Below are 17,839 nucleotides of genomic sequence, written 5' to 3'. Positions count from 1 at the left end.
TAGAGCTTCAGTTTGTATAAATGAAGGTTTTACAGCTTCAGTTTGTATAAATGAAGGTTTTACAGCTTCAGTTTGTATAAATGAAGGTTGTAGAGCTTCAGTTTGTATAAATGAAGGTTTTACAGCTTCAGTTTGTATAAATGAAGGTTTTACAGCTTCAGTTTGTATAAATGAAGGTTGTAGAGCTTCAGTTTGTATAAATGAAGGTTTTACAGCTTCAGTTTGTATAAATGAAGGTTGTAGAGCGGTTCCTCTCTGGACTGCAGCGATCATTTTGAGGGGATTCAGCGCAAAGGAAATTACCTGGAACCTGGGAGCAGAAAAATGAATCTCTCTCTCTCTCTCTCACACACACACACCCACACACACAGACACACACGCTCTGAAAGAGCCGCTTCATGAGTGTTGACGAGGAGAGCGGAGCTGGAAAGTCTGGGTCCACGAGGCGACGGAACAGGTCTCCTTCTGTCTTATAAGGAAAATTATAAACAGCTTTAATGTTCCTCCTCCTCCCAGCAGGAACGTTTTCACAGAATTTACTTTCAAAATTCACCCAACATTTATATATTTACACGTAACATTACAGTTTAGAGCAAAGATGTCAAAAAGAGAAAAACATTTAGAGGAAAAGTTCCTGATCTGAACCTGAAACTCCTCAAAGCTGGAATTCCCAAAATCCAAACAGGAATTAAATTTTTCTGTTTTAGAGCTTTGAAACGTTTTCCTGAAATCCTGAACTGGATTTAGGATTTTATTTGACTTTTTCCAGTGACTTCAAAGCTGTATAAATAAACTAAACTGAACATAAATGCAGACAAACAGGCTGAAATCATGATCATCGCCTCCATGATGGACAGATTGGCTAACATTTTTAAATTTAAAATGATTAAAGTTCTCGTTTTATTTCGAGCTCCAGTATCGGGAACCTTCCTGCCGGTTTCTGGGTTTGCAGACTTGATCTCGCAGGGAAAAGCTGTTTCTTTCAGAAAGCAGAGGGTTTGTCCTTTTAGCTCTTTAATTAAATACGAATTTAAGTCGTTTCCTGTAAAGTCCTGAAACAAAACGTGAGATTTATTAAAACAAACAAACCCCTTTAGCTCATTGGTGTTTAAGACGGAGTGCACAGATGAAACGAGAGCCTAATTTTCCATTTATACATGAATAAGAGTAACTTTTTAACCGTATATCTGCTCTAACGTCAGGTTTCTGCTCTCAGAGCTGTGGCTGGAACCGGCAGGTAAAGGTGATTAAAACAAACAAACCCACGTATTTTATTTGCTGGCCCCGCCCTGTTTGTCTGTTAAATGTTTCTTTATTTAACAGGTAAATTAGTTTGTTTTACAGCGATGGGAAAAGATGCAGAAACTGTTCAGCATCCTGAACAGGAAGTTATGTAAATACGGAAACGTGAACGGGTTATTTGTGAGGTTTTAACAGATATAAATACAGTTAAAGAACAGGTTTTATTAACGTTTAAAGTGTTTTATGTAGCGGTATCCTTGCAGCATGGCGGCTGAAAATCTTCTCCGTGTTTTTTTGGGGCGTGGATTTTATTACATCATGGTTACTTTTGTGATATCGACTGTTTGTGTGGAACCTGAGATCGTAACGTTAACCCGGGCTGGTTGTGAAATAATGTCGCCTTGAATAATTTATGACCACAGAGAGACACGTGAAGCTGCAGCGCATCGTAAGGTTTTAATCCGGTCGATTTCTTAATGCGCCCTCGTCACGGAGGAACGGAGAAAGCTTTTATTGGACGGCACCAATAAACAGGTTAAAGTTCGGACCGCAGCGGCGCCGATCTGTTGTCCCGTAAACGTGGCGCTGCTTTCGTTTCCACAAAAATAAAGTGATGCGTCGCTCCAACCGTTTTATCGTCAAACCTCGTTTTTGTTTGTTCAGGCGCCACCAAAGAGATCGGCTCGGCTCTGACCAGGATGTGCATGAGACACCGGAGCATCGAATCCAAGCTCAAACTGTTCACCACGTAAGACACACACACACACACACACACACACACATCATCAAAGGCAGAAACCTCTGATGTCAGATTTATCACGGCGAGCAGACAGGTGAACGTGTGAATGAATGAGTGATGACTCCTTTTATTTGACGTTGTGGGAACCAGACACCTAATTACCCTCAGCTGACATACGGTCGGACGTGTGTGTGTGTGTGTGTGAGAGGAGCAGACAAGCTGTTCTGATTTCACCCTTCGTCGCCGCCGCTGCCGGAACATCACAGCCGGTTCTGTCGTTGCTGTCCGATTGTGAATCGCACGTCTGTTTAAATATTTCTCACTGATTCCTGCTTCGTTCGAGTGTTTCAGTGGGAGGAATAAATCATCACAGCGCAGTTTAAAGATGGTAAAAACTGAAAAATGAGGAGCTGAATGAAGAGGATTTTTAGTTCAGCAGCGTTAACATCATCCACAGATAGGATGATTATTGTTTCCTCCTCGTTAAAAACGACTCGAACAGACTTCAGGCTCGAGTGGAGATCGGTCTAACGAGCTGGGGTCGTCTGGATTCGTGGATTTGTTGAAAAGCACACTGAAAACGCTCCGTTGGCTCGTCTCCTCCTCGTCGTAACGATGCCACAGGTGCCACGCGTCTCCTGGGAATTTGGCGAGCTCCCAGAAGGTCGTCTCGGCCTCTTTAGAGAGGACTACTTCCTGTCTGACCTCTTTACTACCAACACCTGATTGGTAGAGAGCAGCAGTTTTATGATGATCCTCCATTAAAGGCAAATCTCCTGAACCACAGGACAGACGCTCAGAAAATAATTGGATTTATCTCTACAACTGACGAGGGTTTGGAGTCGCACAAAAATGGCTACTAGCCAAGTCCGTTTTATGAAGATTGGGCTAAAATGTGGCGTGGTAGTAGCTGAGACTGACCCCGAACACGTAGTCAACTCTCTGTTGGCAAAATATCTCGTGAACTTTTAGGAGGAAAACAAAAAAACATTGGATGAACATCTACGACCAGTTAACCTTTGGAGCCAACGCAATTCAATATGGCCGCCACAGTCTGCTGGTTTTAGAAAGGTGGCTGCGAGCCGGCTCGTTTTACAGATACGGAGCTACATTTCGGCGTGGTAGTTGCTGAGACTGATCCAAAACGTTCCCCTCATTGCTGGACTGTCGGAGACAAACCCGTCTGTCTGACAACCTGTCTGCTGTTCTGTTATTTTCTCAGAGCCCTTTCAGAAGGGCTCATAAATCCACTCGAGCTGAAGATGGAGGAGTGGAAAAAAGTGGCGAGTCAGCTGGACAAGGACCACGCCAAAGGTACCTGGACAGGTCAACACACACACACACACACACAACCCATTTCTTATTCAGGCTTCTTCTTGTCCAGAGTACAAAAAGGCCAGAGCCGACATCAAGAAGAAATCATCGGACACAATCAAACTCCAGAAGAAGGTGAAGAAAGGTGAGAGGAATCCTTCCAGTTTTACTGATTTTTTTAACATAAATATGTCAGAAAACAGCCTTTTCTTCAGGGAGTGGTGACGTTTCAGATATCAGAGCTGGATTCTTTGAGGTGAAGCACCAGAAAAATGATTTTCTTCTTCGTAGTGACTTTATCACGGCTGTGTTTCTGTTATTAATCCCTCTGAAACGCGGTTCGTCCCTGAGATATGTGCAGTTTGAAGCAGGCGGCAGAAGCTGATTGGTGGTTTTTGGACCGTGGAGGGTTTTGAAATCAGTAACTCCTGACTTTGTTTAGACTTCAGCCTTTTGACGTGGAGGCAACATGAGCCAAATGTTCTTTTTGTCCTGAAAACACTCTCTGGCTGTTTGGACACAGGTGGATATCGATCCGTGGACTTTAGGAGCTGATTTTTGCCCTTTCAGTCTTGAATCGAAGCCGGTCTTTGACTTTGGACCTGTTTGCGTTGGCTTCCTTCAGTTGTTGCTGCAGGAACCTGAGGCTGAGGCAGTTTTATCGTTTTGATCCGAAGCTTTCAGGTGAACGGAGGCCGACACCTGTCCACACCCTTTGCTGCCATCATAGGGACACACCCTGCCGTTGCCATGACTGCGCTTTGCCTTCACATCCCATAATTATAAAAAACAAAACTGAAAGGGGAACGAACGCAGCCAGCCTCGTGTGGAAATGGGATTAAAATGAGCCGACACTTTTAGGCTTTCTGACTCAAACACGCGAAAAACGTTCTGCGGTTCCTGTGAAGGTTCTCTGATAGAACCCGGTTCCTTCACTGTCTTTAACTTTGGTTTTAGCTTCAACTATTTCCCTGTTTCCCACTTTCTAAAACTCCAAGTTCCTCCCTGTGGAACGTCTGAATAAGAACATTATAAAAAAAGTTTTAAAGGAAGCTATTTGACTCATCAACCAATCAGAAGTTAGCCCAGCATTAAAGCTGCTCTTTATTTTATTTAAGATAGTTTTTGTTAAATTATGTCACAGACGCTGAGCTTCATGGAAGAAGAAGATTGGGTTATTACCAACCATTCCTCTCTGTTTAAAGCTTTTATAACGATTATTGCAGCGTGCAGTTGGAAGATGTTTGTATTTGCTGACATAAAATGGCTCCTCTGAGACGTTTCATCGTCGGAGTCTGGGGGGAAAGTGTGGATTATTAAAATCAAATTCATGCAGGAACAGTTTTTATCAGTGTTGGAACCTCAGATCCCTGGTTTTCTTGCATTTAAATAGTTTTTTTGTTCCTTTTTTAGAACATTTTACAGTTCTGTTTGGTTTCAGTGTCAACAACAACCAGAAAGAAAAGATCCTTTTTAAAACACGATAAAATACGACTAAAAAAAAAGGTTATTGGTCAAATTTAACTTGTTGGACCTTTAATGAACAGATCTACCCCACTGTAGACTAAAAGTAGGCTTTTAAAGTCTTAATAGATCAGATTAAATTTGGTTCTTTTACTCTCTGGACTCAAACATTGGAGGAGCGTGGCTCTAAATCAGGGGTGTCCAGTCCTGGTCCTCAGGGCCTCCATCCTGCAGGTTTTCCTTGTTCCTCTGCTCCAACACACCTGATTCAGAGGTTAAATCACCTCTTCATGTTCTGCAGAAGCCTGTTAATCACCCATTGATTCAGATCAGGTGTGTTGGAGCAGAGGAACAAGTCAAACCTGCAGGATGATGGCCCTAAGGACCAGGGTTGGAGACCCCTGGTGTAAATAAATCCACTTGATTGTGATGCATTTCAAGGCTGCTGTAAAAATAAAACAAACATTTAAAGATCTGAGTTATTTACCTGCTGGTATAATAAGAGTGATGCGGCGGTGACATCCTTTGGTTTCTTTAAAGGTCCGGTTTGTATCCCTGAACGCCTCAGCCCAAAGGTTTTGTGTTGTTGTTTGGACCCTGCTGAGCGCTATAAATACTTTTCAAGCTTGGATTCTTTTTGGAAACCCAACAGGCGTCTGGTTTGATTCACTTCACACCGATCCTTAAATCTCTGTTGGACTTCAGGATCGGACAGACGAAAGGAACCTTTTTGTTTCGTCTTTTTAACTCAAATAATCCCAGAAATAACTCTATTATCGGTCATCCCTGATAACCAGCCGCTCTTATTAGACCGTATTATTACATTTTAACTCCTAAAATATGTTCAGACTGAGACTCGTCCAAATGAGAAGCACCGAAATAAAACACGAACCCGCAGCTTTGCATGTTTCCACGTCACGACAACGGCTCTTTAATCCCAAAACGGGTTCTGCACACTCACATTATAATTATAATTATCCCTGGTGTGCAGCGGCGTGTGGGCGAGCGTGCACGGGATCGACCCTCTGAAATCTTCTCTCATCTCGAGGATTCGAACAGGAAACGACTGCAGGCGTTAATCAGGACACTTAACGGTGTTTCACGACAGGAACCGCTTCCAGTTTTCTAACTGCGGAGCTTCTTCCTGTTAGGATTCATTCAAAGACACGTCAGCTCGTTTTTGTTTTCGCCGGGTTGAAATCTGGACCGGACGAAAAGTAAACATCTGCTGGTTTCGCTGTGATTCAGCCTCGGTGGGTCGTAACTCTGTCATTATGTTGTGTTCAGCCACTTCAAAACGGGGAATCTCCAGCTGCTGACACAGATGTGGGAGGAATTCAGGAGTAGATACGAGGAAACAAAGACGGACTGAAGATCTGTTTGGTTAACCGAACAGCAGATGTGCTGACATGAGAAATATGGAGATTACGACATATTTCTGCATTTATGTGCTGACGTTTTACTCTCACACTTCAGTAATTCTGGAAAAAAGAAGAACTTGCAGCATTTTTTATATTTAAGAGGAGCATTTCCTCTGTTTTAAACCTTTGGATCAGTTTGTGTAGGTCGTTTATTTTCAGGAAATGTTCAGTAGCGTTGAGTTAAAGTCCGGATTGATTTATTTGGGTTGAATATTAAAGATCTTTACTGGACAATAACGGCATGGAGTTATAAATAAATTAGGATAAAGTAAAGTTTAAAGTTATCCTCTGTGTTTAAGGAGCAGCAGTGTGAGGTGGAACAGATGTGCTATATAATATATGGATAAAAAAAGAAAAGAGGTTAAACATAAGATAGATGATGTGGTTTGTGTTTAAGTTGGAAGAGATGACTTCATAGAGCTCTGAAAGAGCAAAAAAAAGATTGTTTCGAATTAAAAAGGAAGATGAGGGTCTGAGGATGACGAGGAAACAAATGAGGCAACGAGACGAAGACGTCTGCAGGATTTAACCAAGATGTGAGGAATAAAAGGAGATTAACGAGAGGAGAAAGAGCGAGGAAAGGAAAACTAAACGAAGGTTAAATCTTCTTGTTTTTATATTCGGTGAGGAGTTCTGCTGCAGAGAGGAACGGTTTTTAATCTGCGGTAAACTTTCCACCCGTCAGACTCTGACTGGGATTAATAACAGAATTATAATCTGTATGACCTGACAGGAAGGTCCAAACTTCATCCTGGTTCTTGGTTTGAAGCTGACAGATTCAGGTTTTTATTTTAATGAATAAAAAGAATCCATCCTTCTTCTACCGCTGATCTGGGGTCGGGTCCAGGAGGGAAACCCAGACCACAGAGGATCCAGAATCCATAATAAGGTCTCCTCCCAGTGGAACATGCCTGAAAAACCTCCAAAAGGAGGCGTCCTGATCAGATGAACCTCCTCAGCTGCCTCCTTTTGACGAGGAGGAGCAGCGGCTCGACTCTCTGAGGCTCCGCCCTACGGAGGAAGCTCATTTCAGCTGCTTGGATCCAGGATCTGGTTCTTTGGTGAGGGTTGGACCGTAGACGGAGCAGGAAGTCCAGAGTTTTGTCTTTCGACTCGACCCTCCGATCCGTCCGTCCTCCAGTCACTCAGGAACAAGACTCCCAGATACTCGGACTCCTCCAGGTGAGGCAGAGACTCGCCCCCGACCCGTTTCCTGTTGAGAACCGTGACCGTCAGGCTGGTTCCGTATGTTTGTTTGGGTTCGAGGTTATTTACCGATGAGGTGGAACATCAGATTGATTCAGATAATCGGATCTTACTTTTTAAAACCAGAATCTGCAGTCGGACACAAAGACCGGGTCGCCTCTTTGCTGTTAAACGTCTGAGTCATCTCGCAGCTTTAAGGTGCTTTAAATGTTTGGATGACGTTCCGCTCGGTGGGAACTGGAGAACAGCAGCAGGAGCTCCGAGGCTTGTTGGAGCAAGAAAAAGAAGAACAACAACAAAATGACACCACCGCAGTGTCGTCATTTATTGATGATAGAAGCTCCGATGATGTTTTACTCACTGCAGCTCGAGTATTTATTCACTTTCGTTTTGCCAAGTGGGAAAAACAAGTTTGACAGAAGAGAAAACAAAACTCTGAATGAGGTGAAGATCCTGAACCCTCGGAGACACGATTAACTGGTCAACAGGACAGATTTTCACGTTTGTTTTTGTTTTTTTGTGCCATTATTTTCCTCTGATGACGCCGACCTCCTGCAGTTCTTCAAATCGTCTCTAATTTAACTTTAAATCGGCCTAAACTTTGCTTCTTCACAAGATAAATACTTTCACTTCGGACCACGACTATCTGCCGTTTGCAGCTGTCAGATCAAGTTTATAAAAACTGGAGACCTGCTGCTGTTTGTTGGAACTTTGTTGGCCTTGGATTTGCACAAAACAACACAAACATGGAGCCATTTTTACAGATTCTTCTGTTTCATTTTATCCAGAACTCAGATTAATCAGCGGATATCGACCTCTTTAAAAAACATAAATCGTCACTTTGTGCGGCTCACAAGCTCGCTCTGCTCATTAAAGTTGAGCAATTATTGTTATATGTTGTTAAATGAAACACACTTTGACCAAAAATATACAAAATGTCAGTGTTATATATCAGCTGCTCAAATGTGAGAGGAAGAGAGTTTAATGTGTGAAAAAAGAGATAAATTAAATATCTGAAATATCTGGCCGAGTGCAAACATCCTCCGTTGTTCCATCAATAAAAGAAATAATCCGTTGTTATAAAAAGAGTTGTAATAAATCATCCCAGGAAAACAAAAACACGCTGCTTTCAAAGCATTAATAAACCAGAAAGCTTTAAAAAAGCTTTAATAAGAAGCCAGCCTGATGTCCTGGGAAACATCTCCAGAGCAGGAGAAATGATTAATTAGAGAAGCACTTCGTGGGTTTAATTAAATTCAGATTAGATTACTCAGGCTTTGGTCGACGGAGGCATTTAGTTGGAGGGAGCTCCCGGTTGTTTCCGCCGGACCAACGAACCCTCAGCGAACGCGCTCCGGGGGGCGGGGTTTATTTTCTCCGGGTTCACCGCCTCTCGCTCTGTTACAACCTGATTGTTATCCTGAACGTGATCTCATGTCACAGGATGACTTCCTGAGCAGAAAGGTTTTTTTATTTGCACTCCTTCCTCGGATGTTTGGCCTCAGATCCGCCTGTTTAAACCTCGTTCTGGTTCCGTCGGTGGAAGGTTCCTCAGGTTCTTGTTTAACAGACTCGATCTGTCCCTCCTGGAGGTAAATCAGGCTCCAGGATTTGTCTTTTTCAGGACAGACTGATGAAATGTTCCAGTAAACGGTTCAGAACCAGAGAAGTTTCCCCCCTCCTGTGTTTTATTCTCCTCTCTGTGTCATAATTCCTGGGGAGAGGCAGAGAATCTGATCAGATTAATTCATACGCAGACGGCCGGTGTGTGTGTGTGTGTGTGTGATAACATCAGCTGTGTTCTGCTGCCCCCTGCTGGTAACACCTGGATCAACATGATGACGATGATGAAAACATTCAGGTTTTTCTGCTAATATTCATTTAAATGTATTAAAACACATCATGGCTTCCACAGACTTTTATTTTATCTGTTTTAAATGTCTAACTTGACCCGTTTTAGGCTTTTTAAAGCTATTTATGTTAAACTGAAGTTAAATTTGGTCTTGTTGGCTCTTATGGAGACGATTTGTGTTTTAATAAACTTGACGCTCCTCGTCTTGGAACAGTTGTCCTGGATCTTTCTTTAAAACTTTAGCAGCGCTGTGAGCGACATGACTCCCTCCAGGAAGGCTAAGTTTATATATTTTGTTTTTTTTTAAAGGACAGTAACATTTAATTTTAAGGAATGAGGAAGTAAAACGGAGGTCGTTCTGTTGTTAGTGTAACAACAGAAGTCTTAAATTTAGTTTTGGGAAAGTTGTCAGCACCCCCGGTCTGGATTTTGCTGCTGTTTTTTGGGCTAAAATCAGTTTGTCCGGTTTGTGTTTTTCCCGCAGGGAAGGACGAAGCTCGGGGACAGCTGGACAGTGCGCTGCAGGACGTCAACACGCGGTACGCCGTCCTGGAGGAGACTGAGAAGCGAGCCGTGCGCCGGGCGCTGGTGGAGGAACGAGCTCGTTACTGCAGCTTCGTCAGCATGCTGAAGCCTGTGCTGGTCGGTGCCGTTTGGGGCTTTTAATCCTTTAATTATCCTTTTTATTAAACCCTGAATGCTCGTTTCCCAGGACCATGAGATCAACATGCTGGGAGAGGTGACTCACCTGCAGACGATCCTGGAGGATCTGACCAACCTGACAGCAGAACCCAATAAACTCCCAGCTGCCAGCGAACAGGTGAGCCACACCTGAGAGGCCTGAGGGTCCATGATCAGGGATCAGCTGGGATGAGCCAGAAATGACCAAAATCAAGCTTTAAAATGATATTTATAACAGGTTCTTCACAGTATTTTGACCTTGAGATAATTTGTCCTCAACTATCAGTGAAGAACAGAAACCAGACGAGTCTTAAAGCCTCGTTAGATTTTAGATTTTAGCGGATTTTCTCGTCATTATTTGCTGAAAGCTGCAGGTTCGACCGGGGCTGAGACACTGAAACGGTTTCTGTCCCTCAGGTGATCTTGGACCTGAAAGGTTCAGATTTCAGCTACACCTATCAGACGCCTCCGCCGTCTCCCAGCAGCAGCATGTCCAGGAAGAGCAGCATCAGCAGGTGAGGGACGAAGTAAAATCAGCCGAAATGGTGAAATAAACGTCCAACATGAACACTTAACCATCCGTCTGCCAGCCTTTGTGTCAAATCAGGACGAGCTAAACCCCAAGTCCTCGTGTGTTCCAGCTACAGCTCCGGGTCGGTGAGACACGTCCCCTCGTTGGACTCGATCAGCTGTGCTGTGGACGGAGTCCACCTCCAGGTGGGACACACTTTCATCCCGACTAACAGACGTTTGTTGAGTCAGTTTGAGCTGCATGGCCAAAGGTTGACGGTCCCCTCGTCCTCGCGTCCAGGACAGTCTCTTCATCTAACGAAAGACAAACAACTTTCTGCTTCGGTTGCTTTATCTTCTCAGCAGGATGACGTTGATAAAGTGTTTATTACATTTGAACTGGCTGCGCAGTTTGACAGCAGAATCCCTTCTGGATGAAAGATAAGATAAGACACGGCTTTTATTTAAATATAAAAGAAACAACAATCTTACCAATATTCCTTAAAGGTTTAATTCCTTGTTAGACCTTAGAATTTTTTTAAATGAATTGATTTTTCTCCTTTAAACCAAACGCTGCAGTTTGTGTCGTTAGTTTAACGTTTCCAGGTTTTTAACGGCTGGAATCAGACGCCAACCCGAGGCCCGTTGGCGCCGCGGGACACGCTCGACCTCGCGGCTCGCTGGGATCCCACCTCAGCGGGTTCGTCCCGGAGGACAGAAGCTGTTTGTTTTTAACGCCGCAGATTAACTCGTTTTTCGTCGTCTTGCATCACGAGGGTCTCCGTTTACTTTTGGCCATGTAGTGAAAGTCAGCGATGATGGAAACTGAGACGCTGACCGCGTTCAGACTCTCCGTCCTCCGGCCACGCTCACAAGTTTCACTTTCAGCTGAACCCTCTCCTGTCTGTAGCCCTCCTCCCTCGCTCTGCTGTACGGCTGCGCTGAAAGTGGGCGGTCCCTCAGCGAGGGCAGCTCGCCCTCTCGCCTCGGTCGTCACGGCAGCCATGGTCGGCGCGGTTACGGCCGCCTCCCCGCTCCGAGTCGCCGCGTTAGCCGCAGGGATTTGACCACCGTGAGCCCTCCTCCCGACCCGACCCGTTTGTCTGACTCCATCTCACAGCACCACGAGTTGGGCTGGCGTCTCCTGTCCGCTCAGGGCGACCCGGCTGTGGCTTCACCTCATTAAACCTCAGATCTCGACCCTGACCTCATCCCGTCCAGCGTCCGTGTTTTCGATGGCGTGTTTGAGCGTTGTGTGTGTTTGTTCTTCTCTCTCCATGTGTGTTTTAACATGAAATAATTCATTTTCATCATCTTTAAATCCTAACGAGACACTGCTGCCGTAGCTTTTATCAATCATTAAAGGACCAGAAGCAGATCTATGATGCTTCCTGCTTGTTTGCCTTTTTCACACATTTTGAAGTTTAATTTAATATTTCAGTGATCTTGATTATCCCTAATATTGCTATAATAAGTTAAACATATATGGTTTGGATAGGGTTATGTTTTAAGGTGGACATTTTTAAGGAATAAAAATTAACTTCAGGTGCTTGAAGCCGATGCGCCCGTAGTGTTTACAAAATTAAGACGAGTTTCTTTCTCAAATAATTCACTTTTAAAGTGTCAGAAAGCAGCAGAAATTAGTCTCTAATTATCCTTTTCTATCCAACTAAAAGTTCAAACAGAAAAGGAAACAATTCCTCAAACTGATGCTGGATTTTTTTTTTTATTTTTTTTTTTTACCACGATCGCATCTTTCTTCTGTTTCTGCCCCCACGCTTTGACCTTTGACCTCTGTAACCCAGGTGACCTTGTTCTGTCAGTGTTCGTCCCACACCTTTACAGCGATTCACATTATTTCATGTCTGTTTTTTTATTTATTTATTTATGTTTTCATCGTCAGACCCTCCCGGGCAGCCATTACAGAAGATCCGTTTATTATAATAAGATAAAATGAAAGTTTAGTTTCCTTTTTAGCTTTATTTTCTGATGTGCGCCGAGTTTAATCCCAGCTGAGGTGGAGGATCTTCTCTGACGGCTCACAGGGATTATAATCCGTGTTCAGGCGGGTTTATTCTGCGCTAATCGACTCGCGTTTCTTCGACAGGATCCTCTGGGCTCCAACAGCCAGCTGGCGTCTGGGGGGAGCGGCAGGGCGGAGAACGGCCTGCTGGCGCCGCCGCTCAACGCCTACGCCCACCCCGGAGAGCGAGCTCGAGCTATGTCGGCGTCCGGGAAGGTAACTGATCCGACTTCCGATCTGTCGGGAACATCAACCGTGAAGTTAGGGGAGAGTAGAGTCCGAAAGGAGTTCGATAAAAAGAAACTTGCAGCTAATCCCAATAACAAGCAAGGTTTTAAGAAGCAAATACTTAAATAAATAAATAAGCAACAAAAGGCAAAATATGTGATGAACCTGCATTAGATGAAGTGGAGACTAATTAACTAATTAATTAATTGATTTGGTTTAAACCTGCTGTCGTCCACCGGAGGGCAGCAGGGATTCAGAGACGAAAGCTGTACTTTAAAGACATCCATCCAGTTTCTTTACCCTGGTGTCCATCTTTAACAGTCTCTGGAGAGGCAGGGGACGGGTGGACAGGTCTCCAGTCCATCACAGGGACACGTAGAGACAAATGAGACAAACAACCAGGACAATTTAAAGTTACTAATTAACCCAACTTAATGTTTTTGGGTGAAGGAAACCGGAGTAAAGCCACGGGTCCGACCTGCAGCCTTCTTTCTGTGAGGCGACGGCTCTAACCGCTGCTCCACCGTGCCACCCGTTCATAAAGACTGCCTGTAAAAGCTGCTCAGGATGAGCTGAATGGTTGAAATCTTCTGCTCGCTCTCGGATGAATCTGTTTACCGTCTGCAGCCGTGTTTCGTTCACACTTATGAGCTTCAGTCATCTGAGCTGCTTCCTGTTCGACAAATAGATCCGTATTAAACCTTTTTCTGTTCAAATGAAAGAGGAATCTGTCCCTCCACCTTCATCCTCCTCATCCTCTCCCCCTCAGTCCTGCTCGGCCCGGGACCAGCTGGGGTTGGCGCTGGGTGCGTTGAACTCGGACGCCCCGAGGAGCAGCAGGGACTCTCTGCACTGTTCGAGCGGTTACAGCACCCAGACCACCACCCCGTCCTGCTCCGAGGACACCATCCACACCCACAGTGAGTCCACACACACACACACCACCTCCTCGGGTCGGATTTCACTCGTTTCAGCTCCTGGTGAAGCTGCGTCTCTGTCCTCTTTGTTGTTTAAACTTCCTTCCTTCTCTTCCAGCTGTGAGGAGAGATCCTCCTTCCTACGGTAGGTCTGCACCACACCTGTCCCTCCGTCCCTCTGTCTGACTGGCTCACTGCATGCCTTCACACTGTAAATGTTTCTCCCGCTTCATTTTAATGTTTTTAATGGATTTTTCATTTCATCTCATGTCTGAGATTTGATTCCTGCAAAGGAAGGAAATCCGTCTCGTAATAAATTCTGAGATGATGAGGAGAAAAACGGTAAAAGTCCAGAACTACAAATAATTGATCTTCTCCTCTTTTCAGCTGACTACGAGTCCATCTCTCTCCACGGAGACGTCGACTCCATCTCCCTCCACCAGCTGTCTCTCGCCAGCAGCCAGTCGGACTTTGATAAGTCCTCCACCATCCCGAGGAACTCGGACCTTAAAATCCAGTTCCGGGAGTTTGCTCAGTCCAAACGTCCCACCTCCACCGTCAGCCTGTTGGCCGAGTCTGAGCTGAGTGGCGGTTCTGGTCGCCAGCTGCCTTACCACACAGCAACCATCAGGCGCAAGCCGTCCACCAAGCCGACGTATCGCCGCGGCACCATCAGCTGCGGCGTCCCGATCCCCATCAGCACCCCGCAGGTCCCGCTCAAAGCCCTGAGAGGAAGCAGCGGCAGCGAGGAGAACGTCTTCAAAGCTCCTCCTGCTGGAGGCGTGGGGGGGTTGGGTCACAGCAAACTCTGCACCTCCACGCAGAGCCTCAGCGCGCTGCCTTCCTCCTCCTCCTCCTCCTCGCCGTACTACCAGTTCGTCCCAGGCCAGATGCCGATCCCGGTGCCGGTTCCCACGGTGCCCTACCAGCCCCCGGAGGGCGGCAACGTCAAGCAGCAGCAGCAGAGACAGCAACTGCAGCAGCAAATCGACCATCAGCAGCAACACGGTCAGCTGCAACAGCAACTACAGCAACAGCAACTACAGCAGCAACTCTGTCAACTGCAGCACAACCAACAGCTTCAACTGCAGGAGCAACTCAATCAACACCAACAACACGGTCAGCTGCAGCAACTACAGCAACAAATCAACCATCAGCAGCAACACGGTCAGCTGCAGCACAACCAACAACTGCAACAGCAACTACAGCAACAATCTCAGCAGCAAATCAATCAGCAGCAGCAACATGGTCAGCTGCAGCAACTACAGCAACAAATCAACCATCAGCAGCAAATCAATCAGCAGCAGCAACACGGTCAGCTGCAGCAGCAACACGGTCAACTGCAGCACAACCAACAGCTTCAACTGCAGCAGCAGCAAATACAGCAACAAGTCAACCATCAGCAGCAGCAACATTATCAACAGTTGCAGCAACAGTTTGAGCTCCAGCAGCGTCTCCAGGACCCGTACCGTCCCCCGGAGGACACCCAGCAGCGGCGGCAGAGGCTGTTCCAGCAGCAGCACCAGGACCCGCCGCAGGTCTCCGCCGGCCCAGATCGGCCCCCCGGCCTGGGCTGCAGCACCGACGTGGATCAGGACCCCGAGCCGCCGGGCGGCGGGCGGGACATGCTGACGCTCATCAGGAGGGTGACGCTGAAACGGACCGTCACGGACGATCGCTCCGCCCCCCTCCTGCCGCCTCCGGCCAATCACAAGTGAGGCAGGAGAGCAGGTGATGGATGTTTCCAGGTGCAGCTCCTGAACCGCAGGTCGGCTGTAAACTTTAGACCCAGAAGTCTCCATTTGATTGGATTCTTTTAAAGGAATCGTCTCTTTTAGTCGGTTTCCTCCCGTTTTCGTTGTCCGGACTGATTGTGGAGAAAGTTTTTTTTATTTTTTTTATTTCCTGCAGCTGGATCAGGAAGCTGTGGAGTCCAGCGGGGGCGTGTTTGAATTTGTTGTTTTTACTCCCAGGAGGGCGGGGCTTGTTTATTAGCGTCAGGCGCTCGGCGTTTCATGGTTGAACCGTGTTTCAGGGACGTTTATCCGGACTGGACTGTGTGTGTGTGTGTGTGTGTGTGTGTGTGTGTGTGTGTGTGTGCGTGTAAGTTCTGGTTGACGGAAGCGTTCGGATCGGTACGGCGGCGGTTTGTTGGAAGGCAGCACGGATGTTTCAGAGGAAGCGGGTCTGAAACGATGACATCATTTCCTCCTTCAGCTCAGAAACACTTCAGAATAAATTAAATTCTATTATTAATATTTATTTGGTGAAATCGAAGCCGAGCTGCTTGTTGGACCGTTAATTATTTAATCACTTAAAAAAGATCAGTCAGTTTCATTCATTTAGTTTTAAATCACTTTTTTAAAAAAAAAAAAACCTAATTTGTTTTTATTTTTTCCTATTTTTAATCAACATTTAACCCTGATTTTCAGCTCAGAAATTAAATTAAAGCACTTTAATGTTGGAGCTGATTTGTTTTAAAGGAAGAGAAGGAACTTTAAATTACAAATTATTTCCCTTTTTGTTAAAAAAATCATTAAATGTTTTTAAATCTAACTTGTTTGAACATTTAATGAGAAATTAGTGAATTGTTTTTACATTTACTGAACAAGTCCTGAAAGTCTGAACAGTTTTAGTTTTTATATTTTAAAACCTATACAAGCTGGATAAAAAAATATATTTTTAATTTTTTTTAAATTTCTGCTTCATTAACCGCAGAGTCACTAAAAGTTTCTGTTCTGTAAACAGATTTATTTTTATTTTTTTACTTATTTAAAGCCGCAGTTAAAGCCAGCGAGCTTCGTTTAGACTTTAAATATTTATTTATAGTTTGGGCTAAAACAGCTGGTTCTGTTTTAGATCCGGGTTAAATCCTTAAACTCTGATCTTTATTTCAGGGATTAAACTTCATGTTTAGATTGTTTTATTTTAATTCAATTTAAAACTGATTGAAATATTGTAGATTTAATTTTTATTTTTATAAACTTCCTGTTTCCAGCTGCTGAACAGCCGTGTTGCCTTCAATTCCCGCCTAAAAACGCTGGAAAAATCAGGACTGAAGCCAAAATCTGAGGACTGACGTTTTCTGAACTGAAACGACAAAAAACTTTAATTAAAATGTTTATAAAATTCTCCGTTTGATAAAAAAAAAAACTGTTCAGAGAGAAGAATCTGGAGGAGATTTTCTTTAAAGTCGCCTTCATTGATTATTTCTGATATAATTTATATAATTTTCTGTTTTTCTGACACGTTTGAAGCGTGTTTGGGTAAAGAAAGCGAAGCGGTTCTGGCTCCAGCTCTGGTTCTCTGACCCCAGGTGCATGCTGGGAAATGCAGTCCGGTTCTGTCTGTAAATATTAGTGCTTTGGTTCCTGGGAGATCTTTGTGTAAAAATGCTTTTATTTTGTTTTGATTCTTGGATCTGACGACGTGGTCGCACCGCCCGTGCTCTTATTTTTGTAGAAAAGCTTTGGAGGACACTTACTTCCTGTCCGGACCTGATTGGACCGACCTGACCCGACCCGTTTCCTTTAACGTGGGGTCCGCGGCGGCGGCGGGCGACTCTTTTTATTTCTTTAAAATCTGGATCCATTTTGCTTTGATTGATTCTGACGCTGAAAGAAAAATATAAAAGTTTTTTTTGTTCACTTAAAGCTTCAAATGTTTCTCCAAACTTTTTAAATTCTTCTTTTATTTATCTGAAATTTTTATTCCTGACAATAAAAGATGAAACGGCCGATTTAAACCTTTAGAAACTTTGAGATGTTTTTAATAATTAGTTAACTGAAAATATGCTTCAGATAATCTGATTTTAACTAAACAGATTAAATCAGATAATCCAACCCAGCCTCTAAAATTTAAATAAAGGCTTTTCAAAATAAGAGCATACTGTTGGCTGCAACATTAATTCGTCTGTGCTGAACATGAACTATTTTTAAAATAAGAGTCAAAAAATGCAACGAATCCTAAATTTAAAAATTAATTTTGCATTTTACTGAACGAGAACAAATATAAAATTATTTTTGTTGGATTTAGAAAACAAGACGAGAAGAGAAGCAGAAAATGTTTAAAATTAAAAGCTTTAAATCATCTGATTGTTTGAGGAAAGGTGAGAATTTAAAACCATCGATGAGACGATTTGTTTCACGTTTCAGACGGATTATTTCAGATTAACGGGTTTAAACAAATAAAACGTTAAACATTTAATTTAATTTCTTCAGCTTTGGGACAAAGAGGATTTAA

At 44.1% G+C, this 17,839-nt stretch overlaps 1 protein-coding gene across 3 annotated transcripts in view; it reads left to right on the top strand.

The window, feature by feature from the left end:
* The window catches only part of mtss1 (MTSS I-BAR domain containing 1), a 51,097-nt gene extending 33,755 nt beyond the window's left edge, over nt 1-17,342 (top strand). Inside the window, exons 4-14 of one of the 3 annotated variants that reach the window (XM_017438938.3) lie at nt 1,906-1,990; nt 3,204-3,295; nt 3,366-3,440; nt 9,723-9,880; nt 9,951-10,058; nt 10,337-10,434; nt 10,561-10,636; nt 12,537-12,668; nt 13,450-13,600; nt 13,716-13,742; nt 13,985-17,342. In XM_017438938.3, the coding sequence (XP_017294427.1) occupies nt 1,906-1,990; nt 3,204-3,295; nt 3,366-3,440; nt 9,723-9,880; nt 9,951-10,058; nt 10,337-10,434; nt 10,561-10,636; nt 12,537-12,668; nt 13,450-13,600; nt 13,716-13,742; nt 13,985-15,315 (2,333 nt within the window). In that variant the 3' untranslated portion in view covers nt 15,316-17,342. Of the gene's footprint in view, nt 1-1,905; nt 1,991-3,203; nt 3,296-3,365; nt 3,441-9,722; nt 9,881-9,950; nt 10,059-10,336; nt 10,435-10,509; nt 10,637-12,536; nt 12,669-13,449; nt 13,601-13,715; nt 13,743-13,984 lie in introns of all 3 variants that reach the window. The other 2 variants (XM_037975261.1, XM_037975262.1) reach the window with 2 other exon arrangements.
* The last annotated feature ends 497 nt before the right edge of the window (nt 17,343-17,839 follow it).

This window comes from Kryptolebias marmoratus, linkage group LG4, assembly GCF_001649575.2.
Source record: "Kryptolebias marmoratus isolate JLee-2015 linkage group LG4, ASM164957v2, whole genome shotgun sequence".
NCBI classification, from domain to species: Eukaryota; Metazoa; Chordata; class Actinopteri; order Cyprinodontiformes; family Rivulidae; genus Kryptolebias; species Kryptolebias marmoratus.
Note: the sequence above shows the minus strand (reverse complement) of the source record. Positions and strands in the feature narration are given on the sequence as shown.